Source organism: Pristis pectinata, chromosome 5 (genome assembly GCF_009764475.1).
Source record: "Pristis pectinata isolate sPriPec2 chromosome 5, sPriPec2.1.pri, whole genome shotgun sequence".
Taxonomy (NCBI): Eukaryota; Metazoa; Chordata; class Chondrichthyes; order Rhinopristiformes; family Pristidae; genus Pristis; species Pristis pectinata.
The window spans coordinates 24,740,891-24,767,935 of NC_067409.1; the positions used below are offsets into that span (position 1 = coordinate 24,740,891).

The 27,045-nt window shown below is 39.4% G+C and overlaps 1 protein-coding gene across 11 annotated transcripts in view; it reads left to right on the top strand.

Annotated features, from left to right (window-relative positions):
- The window catches only part of pard3aa (par-3 family cell polarity regulator alpha, a), a 655,359-nt gene that overhangs the window by 461,572 nt on the left and 166,742 nt on the right, over positions 1-27,045 (top strand). For 6 of the 11 annotated variants that reach the window (XM_052015675.1, XM_052015670.1, XM_052015679.1 and 3 more), the window contains 2 exons: positions 8,095-8,243; positions 13,656-13,703. In XM_052015675.1, coding sequence (XP_051871635.1) covers positions 8,095-8,243; positions 13,656-13,703 — 197 coding nt within the window. The remainder of the gene's footprint in view (positions 1-8,094; positions 8,244-13,655; positions 13,704-27,045) is intronic. The other 5 variants (XM_052015676.1, XM_052015681.1, XM_052015677.1 and 2 more) reach the window with 2 other exon arrangements.

Sequence of the window (27,045 nt, forward strand, 5' to 3'; positions counted from 1 at the left end):
GACTGAACCTTCTGAACTAACCTCCCGTGTGAGACCTTGTCAAAGGCCTTACTAAAGTCCATGTAGACAACATCCACAGCCTTTCCTTCATCTACTTTCTTGGTAACCTCCTCGAAAAACTCTACAAGATTCGTTAAACACGATCTACCACGCACAAAGCCATGCTGACTATTCTTAATCAGCCCTTGGTCGTCCAAATACTTGTATATCCGATCTCCCAGAACACCTTCCAATAATTTACCCACTACTGATGTCAGGCTCACTGGCCTGTAATTACCTGGCTTAATTTTAGATCCTTTTTTAAACAACGGAACAACATGAGCTTCCCTCCAGTCCTCCGGCACCACACCCGTGGCTAAGGACATTTTAAATATATCTGCCAGGGCCCCTGCAATTTCTACACTAGTCTCCCTCAATGTCCGAGGAAATATCTTATCTGGCCCAGGGGATTTACCTACCTTTATTCGCTGTAAGGCAGCAAGCACCTCGTCCTCTTTAATCTCTATATGTTCCATGACTCTATTGCTTGTTTCCCTTCCTTCCATATCCACTATGCCCATTTCCTGTGTAAATACTGATGCAAAAAAATTGTTTAAGATCTCCCCCATCTCCTAAGGCTCCACACATAGATGACCACTCTGATCTTCTGGGGGACCAATTTTGTCCCTTACTATCCTTTTATTCTTCATATACTTGTAGAAACCCTTTGAATTTACCTTCACATTATCTACCAAAGCAACCTCATGTTTTCTTTTTGCCTTCCTGATTTCCTTTTTTAGTATTTTCCTACTTTTTCTATACTCTTCAAGTACCTCATTTGTTCCTAGTTGCCTATACCTGCTATACACCTCTTTCTGTTAATCAGATTGCCAATATCCCTTGAAAACCAAGGTTCCCTATGCTTGATAACTTTGCCTTTTAATCCTGGCAGGAACATGCAAACTCTGCACTTTCAAAATTGCGCCTTTGAGGGCCTTCCACTTACTGAGCACATCCTTGCCAGAAAACAACTTCTCAATCCACTCTTCCTAGATCCTTTCTCATTTCCACAAAATTGGCCTTTCTCCAATTTAGAACCTTTCCTAAGCCACAGTGGATATCCACCAATCCAATGCTGATCTACTTGGTTTTTCTTCATTGAACCCCTCGTTCTAGGAATCAATCTTGTCACACATCTCCAAGACAAGCCAGTCCTTCCTAAATTACAGAGACCAGAACAATTCACAGGATGAAGTCACACTAAACCCAAGACTTGCTTGACTTTATGCTCCACCCCGGCATTGAACATTTAATGTACGTGCACTTTTCTAGTTACTTGATGCAACCTGATTGTCAATTTTCCACATTTCATGAGATTGTATTAGATTTATCAAATATGATTTCCCCATTTTTTCAAAATAAAACCGTGATACTATGTAATCTTATTGAACCAGATTTTCTGCTGATAAATCAAGTCACCTGAGTTTGGCAGTTGACTGCCCCAGAACCTGCTTTCTCGTTGTGGCCCCTGGGTGCAGTCTTGTGCAAAGAAATTGACACCCAGCTGATTGAACATCCTTCTTCAAGCATAACTGACAGGTCTGACCCCAGGCTTGCTGGCTGTCAACGTTCTTGTTGGGTGGAATGTTTGTGTATATCTTTCAATGTTAAATATACTTCTGAACATTCAATCTCAAAATCACTTAAAAATTGTTTTAAAAATACTTCCAAATAATGTTAAAATTAAAACACTCATGAATGCTACAACCCAAGTCAAGTCACTAAATACACTTAATTGAACTCAAATCAGATATCAAAGGAAGTCACTGTGTCCTTCTGTCAGCAGTTATATTTCAAATTGAATTCAAAGGACTCTTTAGACTTGGTTAATCTGGTTCAAATACAGTGGAAGAATTTCCAGAACAGAGGGTGTTTTTCCCCAGCCCCCCACCCCCTCTCTTCATCATTTTGTGTTTATAATGTATCCTAGGATGGGCCATAGACACTGCTTGAGTTCTGCTAAGTTCTACTTGCTGTACTGATTGCAGAACACAGGAGCTTTGAACATCAATGTTTGTTTCAACTGTTAAAACGAAGAACGTGCTTCATACGCATATTTAACAATACATTGCACTGCTTTCCCACTTTGAAGTGGACCTGTGCAAATGGTGTTCACAGTTATGCACAGTTACTGTTTCTTCAGCTTGTTGAATGGTTTGGTCAGATGGTTTAACTTCAATCATGGACTCATTTCTGATGGTGAGGAACTTGCAACATCTTGACTTGTTGGGTTCTGTGACTCTTGAACACTAATTGACCCTTGACTTTTCAATTGATAATTGGAATAGATTAATCACTGTGCTTCATTTCATTTCCTTCAGCTATGTCTCTTGCTGTGATCATCTGATTTTGCTGTAATTTCCAATTGGATCAGAGTACTTTTTTGGGCTGCAGATTTGGACTGCTTCTCATCGCCATGTCTCATACTTTCTCACTAGTCTAATAACTCTGACTCTTTCATTCAGTTGAAATTACTTTCGCCTTCCCCAAAGTGTCATTACATTGCACAAAAGTCCTAAATAAACGTGAAGTGAACTATTGGGCATTATTTCTATCAATAATTCCATGCATGGCAAAAATCCATCTCAATTCTTCAATGGTATGTTCCATTGTTATACATGTATCTACATGTCTGACCTCTAAGCATTTTGAATGCATGTTGATGAGCAAAAGGAAATGATTTAATCTACTTTTGACTAATAACCATGGGCTCCATGGTCCTAATGATGTCTTAGCTGGTATTGCTTTGCTTTTGGGAGTTGTCCTTTGAATGTAGGATAGCATAACATCTGGCATTCTTCTTGGTTGCCATCTCCATGCAAATTGCAATCCTACACGCCGCATCAAATGTAATGGTTTTTGTTGCCTGATGGCTTCAGCTGAATTCTTTTGTATTCTTAGCCATACACAAATCTTTTTTAGAATGGATAATCCAAGAGCTCTCCAAAGTTCCAATACCCTTGATAGGTCTTTTGAGTGCACTGACATTATCATTCACTATTTCTTACAACTTTTGATTGCACAGACTCTTCACTATTTCACAAGATTCTAGATTGGGATATTCTTGCCAACTCTAGACTACCTCTGCATATGAAATATCCTCATCTTTCTGCAGACCTGTGAATTTAGAAATGAATTTTCTTTAATAATGCTATTTTGTTATGTTCATTCACTGCAGCATTTTCAGCTTTGTTTTCCAGCTCAAAAGTAATATTGGTCATGGGAAAAGAACTCCAAGTTCCTTCTGTAGGATGAGAATGACTCACTTGCCTTGTTGTACAACCCATGTTGTTTGAAGTCTGCTCGTGCTTGAGCTGCCATTTTCTTAATTTTCCTAACAAAACAGTGTCACAGTACTCATGCTCCCTGTATTTCCACTTTTACTTACAGCTGGTTCTATGATTTGAAGCCTGACATTTTCTTCCTTGCTTTAATTTTGCTTGAAAAACATTTGGCGCAGCTTGCTGCTCACTCCAAGCGAATATTTGGCTGTAGCTCTGTTTCCCTTTGATCTGACCCTGGGGACCTACATATTGTGGCCTCATTTGGCCTGTAGTCTTGAGCTTGAACCTTAAAGGTCCATTTTCTACCCCTTTTATTTGCTGTTTTCTGTTACTTTTCCACACATTTTTAAGAGTACACAAGGTCAACACTTTTTTTCAAAACTTTTTTTGGTTTTTTAAAAATCTGTTTATAAAGCTTTTCAGAACTTTGACAATTGAAATTAATCCTGAGGTGGACCTTCGATACTGATGCATTTTGATGCATTTTGCACACTGTAATAATTACTTGGAACAAGGATGTTTGTTTTAGCTTTCACACCAAGGACTTGCACAACACATGGTGCTTACATCATTTATAGTTTATGCCAATCATCGGTGATGTTACCACATCCTTTGACCACAATGACTTACTTACTTAAATCATCGTATGCACATACACGAAATATATCATTTATGTTTCTAAATGTAAAATTCACTGACTGTTCATTTGCTGACCTTGGTCACCGTGCAGCCGCATCTATGTAACAGCTGTTGGGTCAAACATGTTTGTCTCTGTTTCGGCTGTCAGTTCCATTTGGTAAAAATGCTTCATGCATTTAGATGCAATGTGTTCAGTTTTAGCTTGTTATTGTCTTTCCTTTGCATTGACTTTGTTTCCCAATGCATTATTGCCATTAAACTCTGTTCCTTCCTGTTCCACTCTGCTTATCATTATCCAAATAGCAGCTTTGTTTTATGGATGCACTTTCTATTTAAATCTATCATTTTTTCTCTAACTTTATCAGTCTGAAGTCCTGTCTGAGGCCCAAATTATCTGATGCACCAGGACATGAACTCTTGCAGAATAACTTTCTCTTCCTTGAATTCTGGTGCCAGTGTGTTATTGATTTGACAGTGAATCAGTTCAAATCAAGTTAGAACCCTTGTAATATAATTTAAAACAAAAGTATTGGGAATGATTAAAAAGCTGATATTTGGACTGGGGAGTCAGGGGAACAATCGGCCAGTGTTCCTGTCCCTTACTGCAAACTAGTAAACTTGTGTGTAATAAGTGCTTCCATACTGATTGTTATAAAAATGCCTGTTTTCACATTGAGCACACATTTACTTTGCATTGTTACCATAATACTGGCAGCATGCTTGGGCTGCCTGGATGCAGGAGAAAATCGGTAGAATGCAAGTTTGAATCTATTTTTGATCCAGTTTAGGATTGTAGAATGGTTATAGCACAATAGAAAGCCATTTAGCCCATCATGTCTATGCTAGCCCTCTACCAGAGCAACTCTCTAATTCCAGCAAACAGCCCTTTCTCCATACTGTTAATTTTTCACCACTATATTTATCAAACTCTCTCCTTTGTAGGCCAGAATAGAACCTCCAGCTTCCAATCAAATTGCAACCATGTGCTGCATGGAAAAAAAAGTTTTCTTCGATCACTCATAATTCCTTCCCTTTATTTTCTTCCTTTGTCCTCTTGTCCTTGCCCCTCCACCTCCAGCCTCCCATTGTCCATTCTTCACTCTTTTTTATTTTATATACTTAATCACATCTTCCTTTGGTCTTGTCTCCAGAGAAAACAGTCCCAGCATCCCTAATCTATACTTATTACTCTTGTCCTTCCTCCCATGAAGCATTCTTCTTTGTTTCGTACCAGCAACAATAGAAACACAACGAGTCATGTTTAAATGTTAGAATCTATTTATTAATAACTACTTATAATAATAAGAGAAATAAAAACATTAGATATCAGACATTGACCCCAAAATAAACCCAAAGTGTGTGTGTGGCTGGTTCCCAAACCCCAAGTCTAACAGTTCTCAAAGTTCAGTTCAGCAAGTCACGGAGTAGAACGATGAGCAAAGGCTTTTGAAAACCACATTAGAATGTAGAGAGAAAGTGTTTACGAATTCCACAAGTTCTGCGATGCAACCAATACGACGCTTCAATCACCAAAGATCTCCATTGCTTTGTTCCGAAGTATCTGCCACACTGAGGGCATTCGACATGTGGCTGCCAGAGATATACCTGCTTTCCAGTACAGGTTAACGACAAAGTGGACTCCACAGATTGCTCCACAAATCCATACGTGGATTTTACATTGATAGTCGCAACGGTTGTTCTTCATCCATAGATATAGAGACCGGCAGTCAGTACTGCTCTCTCTCTCTCCCCAACTGCCAGTATGCTCCAGTTATAGTCGTTTTCTGTTTCACTCGCAGTAGTCAGATAAAGCCACACACACACTACCACACTACCGTCCGGGTGCCTTAAAGGGACACTCATCAAGCAGCAACCTGGCTTGTAACATGTATGAATCCTCTCCTATACCTTCACATCCTTCCCATAGTGTGACGATCAGAATTAAGGTCCAGTTTCAGCTGAATCAATGTTTTGTAAAGGTTCAGATTTCCCTGCTTCTATACTCTATGCCTCGATTGATAAAACTCAGAATTATGTGTGTCATATTAACTGCTTTCTCAACCTCTCCTGCCACTTTAATTTAGTCCTGCACTGCTTATAGCACAGTTTACTGTATTGCCCCTCCTCATTCTCCCTCCTCTCCTATTATCTCACAGTAAACTTCAGCCATGTGTCTACTCATTCCATCAGCTTGTTTATATCCTGCTGCAGTTTATTGCTATCCTCTTCACAGTTCACAATACTGTTATGTTTTATGTTATATGAAAATTCAGAAATAGTGGCATGCACCCCCAACTCGTCTTCACAACAAGAAAGCAATGGCCCAAAACCAATCTCTGGGGAATGTCACTATTTACCTTTCTCCCATTAGGAAAATAACCATTCATCAGTCAGCTTGATATCCATGCTATCAATGCCCCTTTTATTCCATGTGCTTCACCTGGTATTTCAAACCGGTCTCTTCTATGCAGGCTTCCTTTGTTTCTTTACCATCCGGGCAGCTCTGACTTTGTTCTTCCTTTGCCCCTCATGGAATGTACATCATTTGCACCTGAACCAACTCTTCCTTAATGTCTGTCCATTGTCCTGTAAAAGGTTATGCCCAAGTCAACTCACTGTTTACCTAATTGTTGAGTAATTATTCCATAGTATTATGTATCCATAGTTTTCCGCATTAGCTGCCTGGACAAAGTCCTTATGCTCTTGGATATGTTTTTACCAGGAGGCTTACTACTGAGCACGTGAAGAATTTATTTGCTTGAATGCCAGCACTTGATGGAAGATTCTGATGGTTTATTTGTCAAGTTATGCTTTTGAATCTAATCATACCTGAATCAAAATCAAATATCATAATCAAACTTGTTCAATGCATATTATCAAAAACATATTTACCCCATGACTTTCTGTGCAAGTTTTTGATAAGAATGGAAAAATGTTAGTCATTTTAATGTTGATGGTTTTCACTTCAGACTTAGAATATTACTTAAAAGAACAGGACATGTATTGATATGTCATGTGTCCTTTAATACAATGTTTTATGTATTAGAATTACAACTACCACATGATTTGGAACCAGATATTCTGTATAACTCTCTCCCTCCTTAATTTGCGGAGTTCTGTAGTAATGAAAGGAATGGGGGTATCTTGAAGCACTTTGTGTTTATTGTGTTGCTGGGAGGAGAATCATTTGAATGGTGCGAGTGTTGTACATATTTTAGTCAGTTGATTATATGAACATAAAGCCCACTTCTTTCACAGAACGTGTAATCAACCAAATCATGTCCTATCACACTCAATTAATCAGTTGATGGAAAATTCTGCATAAATACTTGCCAGTCACTAAGGTAACTGAGCAGTTCACCACAGTTTCACACATCTCCATGATTCAACACTGGCACGCTGCATTTCTCAAATTGCCGTCCCACTCAACAAGCTTATGTTTGTCCTGAAAAGATGGATATCTGTCTTTCCTTCTGTATGCATCTCTTTTGTCTAACCCATCCTTATTGTCTGCATCTCTCTTCAGTTTCGTAAACTCTCACTCTCCCACCATCCAAACCTATAGAAGAAATGAACTGCAACTTGTGGTTGTTAGCCCCTTGAACTAAACATGGAAGTAGCCATTTATTTCTTTCAGTTGTTGAAGGATGTTCTGCGGTGATTTAATTTAAGTTTATGTTTACTTGAGCAGAATTCTTTTCACAAAAGGTCAGCGTCATAAAAAAGCATTGAATTTCGCAGGACATCTTCATTTAACGTGCAGTGACAGGATATTCTGTGATTGACATCACAAGTAATCACACGCGAATTCAAACGCAGCAAGCCACTTTTCCTGCAAAGAGTGAAAATGACATTTTCAACACTAGTTTGTGCAGTTTAAGGACAGGAGTTTGTCTATTAAATCTGGTTCACTCGGTGCTGATACCGATGAGCAGCTTCAACATTTTAATTCCTTGTCCCTTTCTGAGCCAATTTATTTGAGAAAGCACAGTATAAAAACGCTCTATCCTCAGTGAGGCAGTGCCTCTTAGGACTATGACCCCCTGCTGCTGCTCCCAAGTGTTAAGAGTTATCATACTGATTCATTGTTTGTTGTCTTTTTAAAAGGAATTGTCCTTTTTTGTTTTTCTAGCGCTTTAAATTCAGATGTCGATCCTGCCATTGCCTTTCAGCGAGAGGGATTTGGACGTCAGAGCATGTCTGAAAAACGTACTAAGCAGTTTGGAGATGCCAATCAGCTGGACTTTGTCAAAACACGGAAATCTAAGAGCATGGATTTAGGTAGAAATCACTATTTTGTATAGATGTAATTACTTTTTTTTGTTAGTAGTTCACCTCAGTATCCCTGCTTTGATCAACAGATTGGTGAATGACAGGTTTTTATGCTACTGAGATATAAAAAGACACGTTTAATTAATTATGAATAAGAAATTTATAATAATTTGCCAATTTTGAACATTTTATTGTCGTCAGCTAAAGACGATTCAGATAGATTTCCTTTGTTGGTTCACTAGAATTGTGCAGTGATGTTCTCCTCTTGTTAACCTTGTCATGGGTTTTCATTATTGACAGTGACATAACACCAGGAAACACATACCAGAAGTTGCTGCAGTCCATTAAGCATATATCAGATAGATTTTCTCACAATTGTGAAAGCCCATTTTAGGCAATGACTTCACACCTGAATGTATATGGCAAGTATACTGTAGATGATGTTGACACGTCAACCTATTTCATACAGCAGGACCCTCCGCATCAGGGCCCCGTGAGTCTTTGTGACTGTTAATCCTGCTATTGCCATTCACTAAATAAACCAAAACCAATGTGTTCACCAGTGAAAGAATCCATGACCTTGCTGGACATTTACTGGAAGTAGCAACAGTGAAAATAACATGTCTGCAGCATAACTACTTGGTATCCCGACCAGAGGATTGATGTCTGGTAGTTTGACCTGTTTGACTGCACACTACCAGGGCCACAGAATTTGCTTAAGTTCACTCAAAAAACTGAAATATCAAACATAAATGTTCAACAGTTTAATTCCACTCTCTTTTACTGCTCCCACCTCCCACTTGGCCCAGCTCTCTGTGGTTCCCTGCAATTTATAAGACCTGGAGAATTTCCAGGTCATATTGTGTACAAATAATTTTGAGTTGGGAAATATTTGTGTATATGAATATTAAAATACATATGAATCGTGTACCTTCATCTGATCTATGTAATGAAGTGTGTAGATGGCAAAGGTCTATAATACTGAATGACACCAAACAGATAAGATTATAAATTAAATTTATCAAAATATTTTGAGAGAAACATAGAAAATACAAATGGAAGTAGGCTATTCAGCCATTGTGAGCCTGGTCCACCATTCAATACGATCGTTGCTTTATCCCGCAAGCCCTAATAAAAATACCGAACATCTTTTTGAATTTATTTAATGATTTGGCCCTTTGGTTTCCGTGGAAAAGAATTACACAGGTTCATCACTGTCTGGGAGAAGAAGAGAATCCTCATCTCAGTCTTCAGTGGTCACCTCTTATCCTCAGATTGTGACCATCAGGTCCTGGACTTCCCACAATCAGGAACATCTTGTATCTAATCTGACCAGTCCTGTTTGAATTTTCTGGAATTCTATGAGATCTCCTCTCAGGCTTCTAAACTCATAAGCCAATTCTTTTTGTATGTTAGTCCTGCCACCCCAGGAATCAGTCTGGTGAACCTTCCCAAAACACCCCTCCCAACTCCCATAGCAAAATCATCCTTCCTCAGATAAGGAGACAAGAACCAAGATGCACTCTCAGCAATGCCCTGTACAAGTGCAGCAAGATATCCCTGATCCTATATTTGAATAAAATTGTACTTAAAAGCAATTTAAATAACATTCCCCAATCTATCACAGCCATCTTGCATCTCATGCCTTTATCGTTTCCTTTATTTGGATTCAAAACCCTAATCTCAAAGTCTGCTCTCTTGCCTTCCGTCTTTGTGAGAAATTCTATTCTGCTTTGATTGTAATTCCCCAAGGAACCCTGCACAACAAGATTCTTTATTATTCCTTTCTCAATGCACAGTATCCTGTCTAGGATGGCCAATTCTCCAGTTGATTATTCAAATTGTTGGACTAAAAATGCATCGCAAGTGCACTTCAGAAGTTCGTCTCCCACAGTATTATTGCTAATTTGGTTTGTACAATCTCTATGTAGATTGAAGTCACTCTTTGTTAGTTGTACCCTCAGTACACACATCTCTTACTTCCCATTTAATGCCATCCACTACTATGTGTGGAATGCCACTAACATTTCCAATCTCTTCAAGTTCCTTAACTCCACCAATGTAGATTCTACACCAGGTTTCTCGGAGCTAGTATCTCTCCTTTTTCTTGATTTCCTTTTTTTATAATGAACTACCTACTCTTCCTGTTATTTTTTTTTGCCTGCCCTTAATATCAGGTACCTTTCAATGTTCAGTTGTCATCTGTGTGTGTGTCTCTCTCCATTTCCATTTATTTACACAATTAATTTATCTACCTTACTGTGAATACTTAATGCATTGAGATACACTGCCTTCACGTTTGCCTCTTTAACATTCTTAGTCATCTTAACATTATTTTGCATAATGGCCCTGCTTGCCTCATGCCCCTAATCTCTCTGTCCTCCATCCATGCCCTTTAGTTTCCTGTCTTATGTTTCCATTCTTGTTCCCTCCTCAGTCGCACTGCTCAGTTTCCCACCAACCCTTCCCCCACCATTCTGGTTTAAGCCTAACCCAAGTGTGCTAGCAAATACCCCTGTGAGAACATTGGTTCTGTTCCTGCCCAAGTGGAACTGTTCCACTAGTACAGGTTTCACTTTCACCAGGACTACTGCCAATGTCCTGGTCATCTAAATCCCTCCCTCCTGCACCACCTTTTCAGCCACACATTGACTTGATCTGTTCTCCTGTTCCACTGCACACTAGCATGTGGAACAGGAGAATCCTGAAATTACTTGATTTTGAGGTCCTGCTTTCTGGTTTTGTTCCTGACTCTTTAAACTCACTTTGCTGCACCTCATCCTTTTTTATACCTTTGTCACTAGTCTCAACATGTACCACAGCCACTAGCTGAATATCCTGCAGCCACTCTGAGATATCCTTGACCCTGGCACCTGGGAGGCAACATTCCATCTTGGAATCTCCCTTGAATTTCCCACCATCGTAGCTCTTCCAGTGTGGATGTAAAACCTTTTAATCAAGTAAAATGACATGATAGAACTGTACCCAGTACTAGATCCATTGTAATGCAGAAATTAGATATTAGACAACAGTAATAGTTCAGTAATCTAAGCCATCCGCTTTCCTGCTTTGTGCATCATAACATAGGAGAGACGACTGACTCCCCATTAGATTCAGTTTGAGTTGCATCCTATGGGAATGGAGTCAAGAAAAAATAATGGCCTCTAGGGATTAATTGGAGTTTTCAAATTTCTGGACTTTTTTTTTGTCTATCTGGTGCAGTGCAGGCTATGAGTGGTATAAATAAATCCATCTCACTGATACTTCCAGGCAGTTACCCTCGTTGGCCTTGAATGAACCTTTTGGAACCACTTATAATGAGAGACTCCTTGTGCCCATTAATGGATTGAAGCTTTATCTCTACTCAGCATCACCTGGCAACTAATGTTGAGAAAATAGTAGAACGGGACCTCATCAAATAGTGTATTTGGAATCACTAAGTTTAATGGTTACATTTAAAGATAGATTTGATCTGAATATCTTGGATCATGTGATTCAGAACAATTGGTAACTCCATTCAGTCAGGACTACAGTGGCTAAGACAAACTGAATGGATAGTGAATTGAATGGTACACTTGAGAATGCTTGGTTCCATCAATTATGTTTCTGTTTTGCTCATAAGACTTGGTTGATATGTCAATTAACTTTAGAGAATTAGTATAGTAATCGCATTTTCCAATTTCAGGTAACGTGCACACCACTATGTTCCTTTCTCTTTCCTCTTGATCCTCCTTTTTCAACTTCCCCCACACTTCCTCAGTCCTCCATCACCCAGTTTTGTTCCCCTCCCCCACCTGGTTTAAATTGCCCATCATCTCTCCGTTATCTGGTTCCACATCACATTCCAACATCATACTCCACCTCCACCGTCCCCTACTGCAGCCTGGCTCCATCTGCCCTTCTTTTCCCCTCTCTCCTTATCTATCTGTACCTATCACCCACCAGCTGCTGTCTCCCAATTTCATCTGCCTCCCTCCCCCCAATCTGGTTCCATCTGCCCATCTTCACCTCCTCATTCCCTGCTCATCTACTTCCACCTGTCACCTACGAGTCCCCGCTTCACCCCTCCCACTCACCTCTTTATACAGACTATCTCCCCTCTATGCTCTCGGTCCTGATGCAGGGTCTTGACCTGAGACATCGACCATCCCGCTGATTCCACCTGGCTCTAGTATAGTAATTGATCTGACTCGTAGCACGAATAATCATGAGTCCTTCCAGGTTTAATGCTTCCCGACTTGAATTAACCTTTTCAGTAACTGATTAATCAGTACCTCATCCTTCTTTTGCTGCCAGTACTACTTATAACTGTTGCTCTTCACTCATTGATATCCCTGCCGCCTATGATCCAATAAACCAGTGTTCCACTTCAGTGATTTAAATCCAAAGCTTCTGAACAGCACTGAAGAAGTGGTACACACTCAAAACTTTTGGATTAGGCATTAAATTGTTTACCTGTCGAAATAGATGGAAAAAAATATTTTCAAAGAAAATCACTTCAAAGGAAAAAATGTCTATCGCTCTCCAAGCCAACATAAATCATTCATCCATTATCACTAAAACAGACCTTCTCATCTTTTACTCTTTTGCCTGCATGTGTGCATACTTACTCTCACTAGCCTGCACTCCGATAGTGTCCATGCTTTAAAACTACTTAATTGTAAATCTTTTTGGGACATGAAAGGCACTTTATGTGATACTTCATTTGACCGGTAGTTGATATCCCAGCCTTTACTCCTAAGTCAGCACATCAGTGAAGTTTAATCAGTTCCAGTGATGATGAGAGGGTGAGTTGCTGATTAATCAGTTGATTCAAGTGCCTTTCAGCACTGAGGAACCAGATAAAGGAGTGCAGGAATCCAAAACAGACTCAATCACACAGCCACACAACTGCAAAGCATAAACAGGTCACAGTGCAATTATATTGAGTGAAGTTTATTTTAAGGTAACTAGTGGTCTCAGATGCCTCTACTTTTTCCAAATGAGTTTCACAGATTTTCAACAAATATGATTGGTATCTTGTTGAGCATTCACACATTCTTTGGGCCATGGGAAGATGAAAATGGATTTTTGAAATTGTCCCCATGTTGAATTATTGCAACTCAGTGCAAATAGTGAAATGATAGACTGCTGATGTCATTGTCAAAACTACAGAGATCTGTGTGTGGCTTAAGCTTGAATAATGCTCTAACTCAAAGCCATCATTTTCAGATTAAGCTTAAAAAATCTGCAAATAATGCATGATGATGAATAAACTCCTGAAAAATGACAATTATAATCTAAATGCCTGCTTGTCAAAGGATGTGATCTGCATGTAATGTAACCTCTAGAATATCTAACTTGAAATATGGGGATTTGGAATCAAGCACGTGGAATGGGGATACTAACCTTATTAATTTTTGACCTTTTACCTTTTGGCAGTAGCTGATGAGACTAATCTTGATTCCTTGGCTGAACAGATAACCCCAGGTAAGGATTGTCAATAACAACGCAGTTGCTGTAGTGATGCAGCAGAAACATGGTTACCGTGGCTACAGCAAACAGTCATTGAAATGCTTGAGTTGTGCATTGTTTGTGTTTATCACCCCTGCCGCCTGCTGAATGAGTTAGTTCACACATACTGATTTTTCACTCATTTCAAATAAATCATAGCCAAGGGGGAAAATAAATTTCTTAAACTACAAATTGGCTTATTGATTGCGAAAGTTAAGGTAATTTTTTTGTCTTTGTAGTTTTGTATGTTAATCAATTCCGTCAAACCAAAGTACTCTCCCACTTCACAATGAAGTTTGTAGTTGACACCAAAACTGGTGGACAGTGGAAAAGGTTGTCCAAGGTTACAAGAAGATCTAGATCAACTGGTAAAGTATGCAAGGGAATGGCTGATGGAATTTAACCCAGGCAAGTGTGAAATGATGCATTTTGGGGAAGTTAAACCAGGGCAGGGCATACACAGTGAATGGCAGGCCTGGGGAGTGTTGCAAGACATTGGGGCGTAAGTACATTGTTCCCTGAAAGTGGTGAAGAAGGTGAATTGACATACATGCCTTCATCGGTTGGGGCATTGTGAATATGAGTTGGGATGTCATGCTAGAGTGGTATAATACATTGGTGAGACCACACTTGGAGTGTTGTGTGAAGTTCCAGTTGCCATGCAGAGAGAGTACAGAAAAGATTCACACAAATGTTGCCTGGACTGGAGGACTTGAGTTATAAGGAGCATTTGGGTGGGCTGGAACTGTTTCTCCTGGAACGTGGGAGGCTTAGGGGTGACCTTAAAGAGGTTCATAAAATTGTGAGGGGCATAGAAGGGGTAGATAACCACAGTCTTTTTCCCCCAGAGTGGTGGAGTCTAAAACTGGTGGGCATATGTTCAAGGTGAGAGGGGAAAGGTTCAAAAGGGGGTCTAAGGGACAAGTTTTTCCACACAGGTGGTGGTATATGGAATGGGCTTCCAGAGGAAATGGTAGAGGCAGGTCCAGTTACAATGCTTAAAAGACATTTGGACAGGTACGTGGATAGGAAAGACTAAGAGGCACGTGAGCCAAACACAAGCAAATGGGACTAGCATAGATAGACATGGATGGGTTGCGCTGAATGGCCTGTGTCCATGCTGTATAACTCCATGAATCAATTAATTCATAATAACTTAACTATTGAGGTAAAATATATACATAAGAATCATTTGTGAGCATTATATTTGTTATGAGACTGTTATCAAAGTTACCAATTTATTCATACATCCTTTGAACAAATGGGAAATTGGTGAGGTGCATTTCCTCAGGCTGTAACATTGGCACAAGTTCAGCAGAAGCTTTGTTCAAGGCTGCAACCACAGTTTCTGCCAAATCAGTGTGTCAGGGCAGGAGAAGCTCCGAGCAACTCATCTCCACAAGTTCGTTCAATAATTGGAAAATATTCATGAATGTCTTTGTCAATTCCAGTCTTATTTAAACATTGTATTTACTCCTGACATAATCTTATAATTTGGTTCCCTTCAGGATAAAAATGAAAAGCATTGCTTTTGAAATAGCCTGACTCTGTAGGATTTAGAGAAACAAAGTCGACGATTCAACCTACTGGGTTTGAGTTCTTCAAAAGGAGCTGGAAAATCAAATTTCCTGCAATTAGCATTTAACTTTATGGGCATATGCTTTGCAAGTCCTGATGAAGAACACACAGGAATGGAATAAAATTGGAGCAGGAGAAGGCCACCAGGCCCCTCAAGCCTGCCCCGCCTTTCAATATGACTGTTGCTGATGTATCTCAATTCCTCTTCAGTGCCAGTTCCCCATAACACTCAATTCCTCAATCTTTCAAATATTTATCTATTTCCACCTTAAATATATCTAATGATCTGCTCTTCATCACCCTCAGAGGCAGAGAATTCCAGAGATTCTCTACCGTCTGAGAGTAGAAGTTTCTATGCATTCTCACTTTTAAATGACCAGCCCCTTATTTTGCAGGTATGTCTTCTTGTTCGTGATTCTCCCACTAGTGAAAATAATCTCCACAACTACCCTTTCAAGCCCCCCTAAGATCTTACATGTTTAAATAAGGACACGCCTCATTCTTCTTAACCCCAAGGAATACAGACCCAAATTGTCTAGTCTCTCATGATAGAACATCCCAGGGATTAGCCTGGATGAACCTCCTTTGGACCGCCTCCATTGTTACTGTATTTTTTTTTGGATGTAAGGGGACCAAAACTGTGCACTGCATTCCAAAAGTAGCCTCAACAACACCCTGTTCAAATATAACAAAACCTCCCTATTCTTAAACTCCAACCCCTTCATAATAAAGGCCAACGTGAAGTGAGCCTTATCCACTTATTTAACCTGCTAACATTTTGTGACTTATGCATGAGAGCACCTAGATCTTTCTGATTATGACTCGTTTGCAATCTCTCCACACTTGGATAATAATCTACCTTTTGATTCCTCTTACCGAATAGCATGACCTCACACTTCCCCATGTTTAAATTCCATTTGCAAGGTTTTCGCCCAGTCACACTATCTATCTGTATCCTGTTGCAGAATCACAATGTCCTTGTCACAACATGCCCTTCCACCCATTTTCATATCATTGGCAAATTTGAAAACCCTCGCCCAGGTATTAATGTAAATAGTAAGCTGTTGAGGGTTTAGAGATGATTCCTGAAGTACCCCACTATTTATATCCCTTCAGCCTGAAAGGACCTATTTATTTGAACTCTTTGTGACAGCCAGTGTTCAATCCAAGCTAACACATTTCCTCCAATGCCTTGGGCTCATAAAGAGACACCGGCCTCTTACCAGCCAACTTGTCAAATGTCTTTCAGAAATGAAATGCACTACAATTAGAGGTTCCCCTCCATCAACTCTCCCTTACACATCCTCAATGAATTTGAGCAAGTGTATCAGATGTGATTTACCTTTCATAAAACCATGTTCATTAGGTTTGATTCCATGATTATTTATGAATAGGCTGTTTTCCAATCTTCTGGTATCCTCCCAGAATTTATCAAGTTTTGCAGAATTTGTACTAATGGGTCCACTTTCTGCAGCCAGTTTCTTTAAAACTCTTGGGTGCAGGCCATTGGATTTCAGCGAATTGTCCACTTTTAGCCCTGTGAGATTTTAATATGTTCATTCAAGTGACCTGGGCTTCATAGGCTGAGCCAGCATTTAATTGCCCATCCCTATTTGCCCCTGAGAAGGTGATGGTGAGCTGCCTCCTTGAATTGCCGCAATCCTTCAGGTGTGGGTCTGTTTTGGGAGAGATTTCTCCCAAATGCTGTTTGGGAGAGATTTCCACTGTTTTGACCTAGTGACAGTGAAGGAATGACGATACATTTCCAAGTCAGGATGGTGTATGGCTTGGTGGGCAACTTCCAGGTGGTGGTCTTCCCATGCTTTTGCTGCCCTTGTCCTTCTGGTTGGTAGAGGTAATGGGTTTGGAAGGTGCTGTCTCAGGAGTCTTGGTGGGTTGCTGCAGTGCATCCTGTAGATGGTACAAAGTGCTGCTACTGTGCATTGGTGGTGGAGTGAGTGAATGGTTGTGAATAGGGTGTCTATCAAGGGGGCTGCTATGATCTGTATGGTGTTGAGCTTCCTGAGTTTTGTTGAAGCTGTACTTATCTATGCCTTGCAATTGGGAGTTTTACAAGTTCCTCCCTGCAATTTAAAATTAGCCCATCTGTTAAGATTGAGCTATTTGTAGTGTCCTCCATAGTGAAAACTGATACAAAAAATTGACCTCACATACCTACCATTTCTTTGTTTCCTGTTAAGTCACCAGTCTTGTTCTCTAGAGGTCCCAGACATACCATTGCCGCTGCCTTCCTATTTATCTATCCATGGAAGCTCTTACTGTTTGACTTGATGTTCCACAGATGTTTGCTCTCAGAATCAATTTTCTCCCTTGTTATGAGTTTTTTAGTCTTTCAGTGCTGGATCTGAAAACTTCCCCATCCTCAGACTTAAAACCAGCCCTTGACGCTTTGTATGCCCGACTTTTCAGTTTATCGTTATCCTTGACTTCTTTTGTAAATGATAGATTGTGCCTCTTTCTCATGGAAACCCTCACTCTAATTGGGATAAATTCATGCTGAATGTTTTCAATCAACGGTTTGAATATCTGCCACTGTTCATCTACTGACCTGTCTCTTAGCTTATTTTCCCACTCCACCTTGGGCAACACCACCTTCATACCATTATAATTGTACTATTTAAGTTGAACACAGTGGTTCTGTGATGTTCACCCCTGCATCTGCAATTCTCTCATTACTGTAGTCACTACCTCCTTTGAGATCTTTAACCACAAGGTCTTTTATTCATTCTTCCTCATCACTCATGATCAAATCTAAAATAACCTGTTCCTAGGTAGGTTCCCTAACATACTGTTCTACGAAGCAATTCCTGATGCACTCCACAAATTCTTCTTCAATACTCTGGCCAGTTTGATTTGCCCAATCAGTATGTAGATTAAGATCTTCCATGACGATTGCAATTCCCTTCAAACATATGCTAGATATTTCCCCATTTATGCGCTGCCCTATTAAGAGGCCACATTTTGGGAGTCTGTAGACTATTTTCACCCAATTCTTCTTTCTCCTGCTGTTCATAATTTTAACCCAAACTTATTTAATATTACTGTCCATTGCCTCTATATCATGGCTCAACACCACTCTGATACCTTCCTTGAATAACAATGCTACCCTGCCTCCTTTCCATTTTGGCCTGTTCTTTTGGAACATCATCTGACATGGATTATTCAACACCCAGTCCTGATCACCCTGCAACCACAGATCCATAATAGCAACATAATACTCTTGTGTTGCTATCTGTGCTGCCAACTCATAAATTATTGCAAATGCTATGTCCTTATTTACATATTCATAGCAAGTCTTACAGCCTATTTTTATGTTTCTAACCAGATTACATTCATTTTCTGCTTTTGCTTTTCTTAATGAAGTCTTGGTCTGCCTTTGCTGAATCCTGAAATTTTCCACTTCTCAGGGTTTTGTTTTGGCAGCATTGTATATCTTTTTCTTATTTGTAACTGCTTTTAACTTCTTTTGATGACCACAGCTGGATTTCTTTTCCCTTTAGTTTGTTTCTGCCATTAGTTCTAAACTATGTATCAAATCTTTAAATGTTGGCCATTGGTAGGTTATTGTCTTACCTTTTAATATACTGTAGTTTCCCAGTCTGCCATTGCCACCTCGCTTCTCTGGTTACATCACTTGCTTTATTAAGATTCTTCTTTTGTATTGAAGTTAGGAATGTAAAGAGGAAACCTCTGAGATTAATTCTAAATGTGCAGAGATCAAATGAAAACCCGTGTTGAGGTAGAATGTCTATGTACAGCTCCAAGTGAATTCTTGGTGTCTCTCATCATAGAGTCATACAGCACAGAATTGTGTACTCATGTCCATGCCGACCTTTTTGTCCATCTACGCTATAATCTCATTTGCCCACATTAGCATTGTATTCTTCTGTGCCTTGCCTATTTCAGTATCTGTCTAAATGCCCCTTGAACCTCGTCATTGTATCTGATCCCAGAACCACCTTTGGCAGCACATTGAGTCGCCAATGTTGTTCCTTTGTTTAAGAAGGGAAATAGGGATAATCCAGGAAATTATATGCCAGTGAGACCCACATCAGTGGTAGGGAAGCTGTTGGAGAGGATTCTTAGGGATAGGATTTATTTCCATTTCGAAGAAGATGGGCTAATTAAGGACAGTCAGCATGGCTTTGTGCAGGGCAAGTCACACCTTACAAACTTGACTGTGTTTTTTGAGGAGGTGACCAAGGCAATTAATGAAGATATGGATGTTGTATGCATGGACGTTTGTAAGGCATTTGACAAGGTCCCTTATGGTAGGTTGATTAGAAAGTTTAAGATGCACAGAAGCGATGGTGAATTGGTGGTTTGGATTCAGAATTGGTTTGTTCATAGAAGACAGAGGGTAGTTGTGGAGGGGTGTTACTCTGGCTGGGGGTCTGTGACCAGTGGTGTTCCGCGGGGATCAGTGCTGGGACCTTTGTTGTTTGTGATTATTTATATAAGTGACTTGGATGAAAATGCAGATGGGTTGGTTAGGAAGTTTGCAGACAACATAAAAATTGGTGGTGTCGCAATAGTGAAGAAGGTCATCAAAGGATACAGCAGGATATAGATTAGCTACATTTAAATGCAGACAAATGGCAGATGGAATTTAATCTGGACAAGTATGAGGTGTTGTATTTTGAAAGGTCAAATGTAAAGGGAAAATATACAGTTAATGGCAGGACCCTTATAAAGAGAGATCTGGTGGTCCAAGTCCATACCTCCCTGAAAGTGGCAATGCAAGTAGATAAAGTGGTAAAGAAGGCATATGGCATGCTTGCCTTCAACACTAAGTGCATAAAATATAAGAGTCACGAAGTCACGTTGCATTTGTACAAAACTTTGGTTAGACTGCACTTGGAGTGTTGCACGTGGTTCTGATCGCCCCATTACAGGAAGGATGTGGAGGCTTTGGAGAGGGTTCAGAAGAGGTTTACCAGGATGCTGCCTGGATTAGAGAGTATTGGCTATGAGGAGAGATTGGACAAATTTGGGTTGTTTTCTCTGGAGCGTCGGAGGCTGAGGGGAGACCCGAGAGAAGTTTTTTTTAATTCTAAAATAAACTTTATTCATCATAAAAAGCAAACTATATACAACAATAAAACAGTGTATACATTCGTATATGGAGCCATCATTAGTGTTACCTTTTTATATAAAACACAGCACCGATGTCACTCGTGTGGCTCCCTGTGAGAGAAGTTTTTAAAATTATGAGAAGCATAGATAGGGTAGATAGCCAGAAGCATTTTCCCAGGGTAGAATTGTTGAACAGTAGAGGGCATAGCTTTAAGGTGAGAGGGTGAAAGTTTAAAGGGGATATGTGGGACAAGTTTTTTACACAGACGGTGGTTGATACCCAGAACACGGTGCTAGAAGTTATACTCAAAGCAGATATGATAGTGGCATTCAAGTGGCTTTTAGATAGACACACGAATATGCAGGGAATGGAGGGACATGGAGATTGTGCAGGCACAAGGGATTTGTTGAATTTGGCATCATGTTTGGCACAGACATTGTGGGCTGAAGGGCCAATTCCTGTGTATGCTGTTCTATATATTCCAGATATCAGTCAGATGGCTATTAAACTGACATTGACATTAAGGAAGAACAATGTGAAGTATTGCTAATGATAAACAGAGAGATTACGTGAAGGACTCAAGTATTTTTGGAAGTGAATACTATTCTTAGATTTGCAATAGGTATTTGATAAGGTGGGTCATTAAAGGTTGTGGTGTCACAGGTAATGTTTTGACCGTAAGATATAGGAGCAGAATTAGGTCATCCGGCCATTTGATCAACTCTGTCATTCCATCATAGCTGATCTTTTTTTCATCCCCGTTCTCCTGCCGCCTTCCCATAACCGTTAACCTCATTACCAGTCAAGAACCCATCTATCTCTGCCTTAAATACACTCAACAACTTGGCCTCCACAGCCCTCTGTGGCAATAAGTTCCACAGATTCACCACCCTCTGGCTGAAGAAATTCCTCCCCATCTCAGTTTTTGATGTCCCTCCATTCTGAGGTTGTGCCCTTGGATCCTAGACTCTCCTCCATTCAGGCCTTTCAGTATCCAGAAGGTTTCAAAGAGATCTTCCCTCATCCTTCTGAACTCCATCAAGTACAGGCCCAGAGACATTAAATGCTCCTCATAGGTTAACCCTTTCATTCCTGGGGTCATTTCTGTGTATCTCCTCTGGACTCTCTCCAGGGCCAGTGCATCTTTCCTTAGATATGGGGCCCAAAATAGCTCTCAATATTCCAAATGTGGTCTGACCCATGCCTTATAAAGCCTCAGCATTGCATACTTGCCTTTATGTTCCAGTTCTCTTGAAATGAATGCTTACACTGCATTTGCCTTCTTTATTACCAACTCTACCTGCAAGGTAACCTTAAGGGAATCCTGAACTGGGACTCCCAAGTGATAAGGTGAGAGCGGAGAAGTAGGAACTGAGGGGCAACTTTTTCTCACCCAGAGAATGATCAGTATATGGAATGAGCCACCAGAGGAAGTGGTTGAGGCAGGTACATTGACAACATTTAAAAGGTACTTCAACAAGTACATGGATAGGAAAGGTTCAGAGGGATATGGACCAGTTGGGCTGAAGGGCCTGTTTCTGTGATGTATGACTCTAAGTCCCTTTGCACCACTGATTTTTGAATTCTCTCTCCATCTAGAAAGTGGTCTACGCCTTTATTCTTCAAAGTGCATAATCCCACACTTCCCTACACTATATTTTGGTGTGAATAGAATGGTTTGTCAACAGGAAATGCAGAGCAGATATAAATGGGCCTTTTTCTGGTTGGCAATATGTCATTTGTGGTGTGCCATTGGGTTGGTGCTGGAGTCTGTACTTTTCACAATTTATTAAAATGGATGAAGGCACCAAACGTACTATTGCTAAATTTGCTAAATACACAAAAATAGGTAGGAAATTAAATTGTGAAGAGGACATAAGGCAGTGACAAAAGAGTATACATCGATTGAATGTGTGAGCAAAGATATGGAAAACAGTATGAAATTATTTAAACTATGGTTTATCCAGAGTTTAATTCCTCAATTCGGTTTTGGTCATCACACTATCGCACAGGGGATAATGCAGAGGAAATTTACAGGGATGTTGCCAGAGTTACAGAATGATAGTTAAAAGGTGAGACTGATTTGGCAGGGGTTTTAGTTTTGGAATATTGTACCCCCAGGAGAAATTTAATTGACATGTGCAAAATGATTAGAAATGTAGGCAGGGGGAGCATGAAGGACCAAATTTTCTGGGCAGAGAGGTTGCTAGCGAGGAAGCTAAGACTTTGGAGAATTGATGGAAGAATTAGAAGGGAGTTGTGGAAAAAGGTTTTTCACAAAAGGCAGTGGAGCACTTGAATTCTCTGCCCAAAAGGCTGATGGAGGTTTAAAGGACTAACAATGGAATTTTTTGAGAAGGTTGGTGAGTGCTTGAGGAGCCATATCCTACAAAGCTACAGACTGAGAGCTGGGAAAAAGGGAGTACTCTTAATACAATGGGCCAATTGGCCTCCTCTGTGTCATAAATGTCCAGATTTATTATATTATAGCATACAGCTACATTTGGAAAATCTTTGCCTCTGCTCTCCTGCTAGGCAGATTTATCCAAGGCATAATTGCTTTCCCTGAATAAAGAAATATTTAACCAATAGCTGCTTCAAATTTACTTTTCACTAATATTCAGTTGCCTTGTTTATTTTTTCTTGCTTTGAAGTAATAATCTTGTTTTATGCTAAATCTCCAACCTTAGTATTTTATAGACTATGAGATTCTCACATTAATTGTTTTCTTTCTTGTATGTAATGCTTGTGATTTTCTAATGTATCCTCTTTCGTTAACCTCTTGAGAACAGTGTTGCTCTTCTCTGCTACCTCTAATTCAGGCATACATTTGTTTGATGATGGTTCAGAATTAGGCCTCGTGTATGGTTAATAAAGAAGGCTGTTGAGGAGATATATTGGATGAGATGAAATATTAAAGTGGCATAAGATAAACCTGGAATGATGTTTCAAAGCAAGGCAGAAAAGTAGGACAAAATGATTTGAATATAAATTAGTGAAAAATAAAATTAAAACAGATACTTGGAAGAAGTTTTTTTTTCCAAAGAGTAATTCATGTTTGGTTTAATCTGTCAGGGATGTTAACAAATTGTCAAGTCTTAGCATAAAAGAACACTATTCTGACTATGAACTTTTTAGGTTTTCTAACTCAGTTATCTGCATTCATTATTCTATGCCTGCCACCACTTGCTAAGCCTCTTTCTAAGCCTGCCCTTTCAGTTCCACGTGTCTGCTTACAGCAGATTTTTTTTCATCTTATGTGTGATATTTTACATTTAAATTCAGTTGCTATTTGTCTCATCTAAATCCTTCACCAAATCTTTTAAGTCACATCTCCCTATTTCTCTCTTTATTTTAGTGTCTTCATCAAAATTTACATACTTGTGCTCCTGTTTGATTTCCTGTTCATTAATGTGCATTAGAAAAATTGGAGATCCAACTACTAACTCTCTTGGGACTCCACTTAATAACACCCCCTCCAACCAGTCCCTCCACCTGTCATGTCTCATGAGTACTCTTTCTAGTTTTGGTGTGCAAGTTTGTTGCTTGCACCTTTTCACTGTAAAGGACAGTTCTGTATTGAAAATTCATCATGGTTGAAGGAAAACCACTCAGAATCTGAAATTAATGAACTTTTTTGTTTCCTTATTATCAACGTTGATTTGAATGAACAACTGAAAAAAATGTGCTGAAAGCAATTTCTAAAATCCTGACTTAAACCAGTTTTGAAGCTCCATTTGTTTTATTGTTAGTAGTTTCAAGCAAATCAGATTTTCTGTTGCACATTGTAGTCAGCCATTTAAAAAATATTCTTGTACAGATACAATTTTTATTTCTTTTAAATTTAGTTGTAGTGGTGTTCAGCTGTGTGCACACCTTTACTTGGTGATGATCTTGGTGAAGCTGATTTCATGTTCAGAGTAAGCCATTCAGTGATATTTGTGTGCTGGGGCTGATGTGAAAATCATTACCAATGGCGAAGTGATTACTGTAGTGAGAATAAAATAATGGGGGAAGAGAAATGACTCTCGTGAAATTCAGTAAATATTTTAAAGGCTATAGACCAACAGAGTTTGTTTTAAAGGCACACATTTACTTATTGTATCACTTGAAAGCTATTTTGTGGTCACTCTGATATTTAACTTTGTCTCAGTGATTCTTGTACTGGTTCAAAGGTGGCTTTAGTTCCACATACAGTATGAGCAATTGGAAGAAAAATTATTTATTATTTAGTCATGTAAATCGCTAAACATCAGTCATATATGGCAAAATGTTTTGTTCCTACTAAAGTTATAGAGGGATACATCATGGAAACAGGCCCTTCAGCCCACTGAGTCTGCGCTGAACATTAAATACCCACTTACAGTAACTCTACATTAATCTCATTCTCCCTACATTCTATCAACTACCCTCAGATTGTGCTGTACATCTGCACACTAAGGGTAATTTACAAGTGGCCAATTAACCTACTGACCCACACGTTTTTTTGGGATGTGGGAGGAAATTGGAGGAAACCCACGTGGTCACAGGGAGAATGTGCAAACTCCACACAGACAGCATCCGAGGTCAGGATTGAACCAGGGTCTCTCACACTGTGAGGCAGCAGCTCTATTAGCTGCGGCACTGTGCCCTGTGTTAACAGCTGAAGCAGGAGCAGGAATCTTGCAGTTCATTTGTTAATGCGGAAGCTTTCATTTGAGTTGTGCAGGAACATTTGCTTTGAGTTTAAGAAATTATAACTGAGAAATTCACATGATCCTAAAGCACCAATTAAAAAAAATTACATCCAAAAAGCCAAGTGTTCAGGTTGTGAACTAGTCTTTTATAAGTTCTTGCCTCATTCCTTCAGAGATTTGAACTTGAATGGCCAGAGGTCATAAGCCGTGCCCTTAACCACTAAGCCACCTGTGTCTTCCAAGATAAATATTTAATTTCAGTTTTAGTTACAGGAAAAGGATGAAACAGATGTATTGCCAATTTGAACAGTGTTTTGTGCAACAGTAGTGCATCCACTATAAGAATTAAAAGACCTTTATTTGGCCCTTGTTTAATAAGTGCATAATTTTTTAATACATTGAATAAAGCACAGGTATGCAAAGCAAAACTATTTTGTAAAATTATTAAGAAAATAGTACTCTGATTTAAATACTTTTTTTCAGGAATATTTTTCCTTAATCCCTTAAATTGCCAGTTTTTTTTGAAGTAACTCCAGACAGCTTTTGTTTATTATCTTAGTGATTGAATTCTGTTTTACTTACATTTCAACAAAATGCTAAAGAGCAAACTTACTGGCACTTGAACACGCTTCATTTAACACTTTACGAAAACAAATCCAGGTGTCATGGCCACATTAGATTAGCTGTTAGATTGTTGCTTGTTTTTTCTGTGGCAAGTTTCTTTTGTGGAAGAAAGTGAGGATAAATGGGGCAGTAAGTGGGATCCACTGACTTCAGATCCACTGATTGGCACTCGTTATGGTTGAGACAGAGTCTGCTCTTGTGACAGTTAAGTCAATACGTGTGTGTAAATATTGTTTTTTTTAAACTGCTTGTGTTTAGATCTAGTCAAAAACATAGAATGAACTGTTTTCCTAGATTGTTGTTTTTGCATAAGTTACCAGCTCTCAACTTGTGGAATTTCCTAACATCTGCTGTGCACCTGAATGTAGAAGCCAAACTGCTGATGCCAGTCGTATGCAGCTTCTGTAGATTAGTTTGGCAACTGGTTCCGATGATTTGTTGACACCATGCAAAATGAAGCAGCGTTTATTTTTGTGCTGTAAGATGACATGTTAAAATAAGAAAGTACAGTGAAAAGCACTTTTACTGCTGCCCAGTGGCTCTGTGCAAATACAGATTAGCGACTTCGTAATGTTTTAGTTGAAAACTTGATATGTGAGTTTAACTTTTTAAGACTTGTGCGTGACATGGGAGTGAAGAAACAAGGCAAGCTTAAGATTTTCTGTGGTTTGTCCTTTCTATAATAAGATTTCTATGTTACATCAAAAACACTGTCTCACCTGCCTTCTAAATTCAAACCACTTGGGTCTCACTGAAATCTCAGAGTCTGAGTTCATCACGATCCATATTTTTGACTGGTCAGAAATGCAGGATTTCTCTTCTATCCTTAACTGGTTTCCTGGATTGAAGTCTTTTTAATTGATGGGAATATGCTTATTAAAGGCAACGAGGCGGGTCTGTGCTTTGTGAACTTGGCCACAAACAGGTAAATTGACCCGCAGCTAGGATTTCATCCTCAGTGAGACTGAGGTAACAGGCTTCTCAGCAAAACTTAGTTTATGGTGAGAGGATGGAAATAACTAACCTATAAGTTAAAATGACTTGATTGCTGATGTTGCTGCTGTAACCTCATAACTGAGATTAATTAACTTCCCTAATGCAATTTAATTTGGTAATTCTAATTACTGTTTATACTCTAAATATTTATTAAAATGATTACCTTTACCAGTTACCAGACATAAGGGAACATTTTACCCCTTGCTTAGATTGGACTGGAACTCAGATTCCTTTGGTCCATTTTAAAATGAGCACGTGTCCTTATTTTTTAAATGCTCTGCACGTCCAGCTGGAAATGGCACTTACTAAAGGTGGGGAAATGGCTAAAGATAAAAGTAATGAGTTG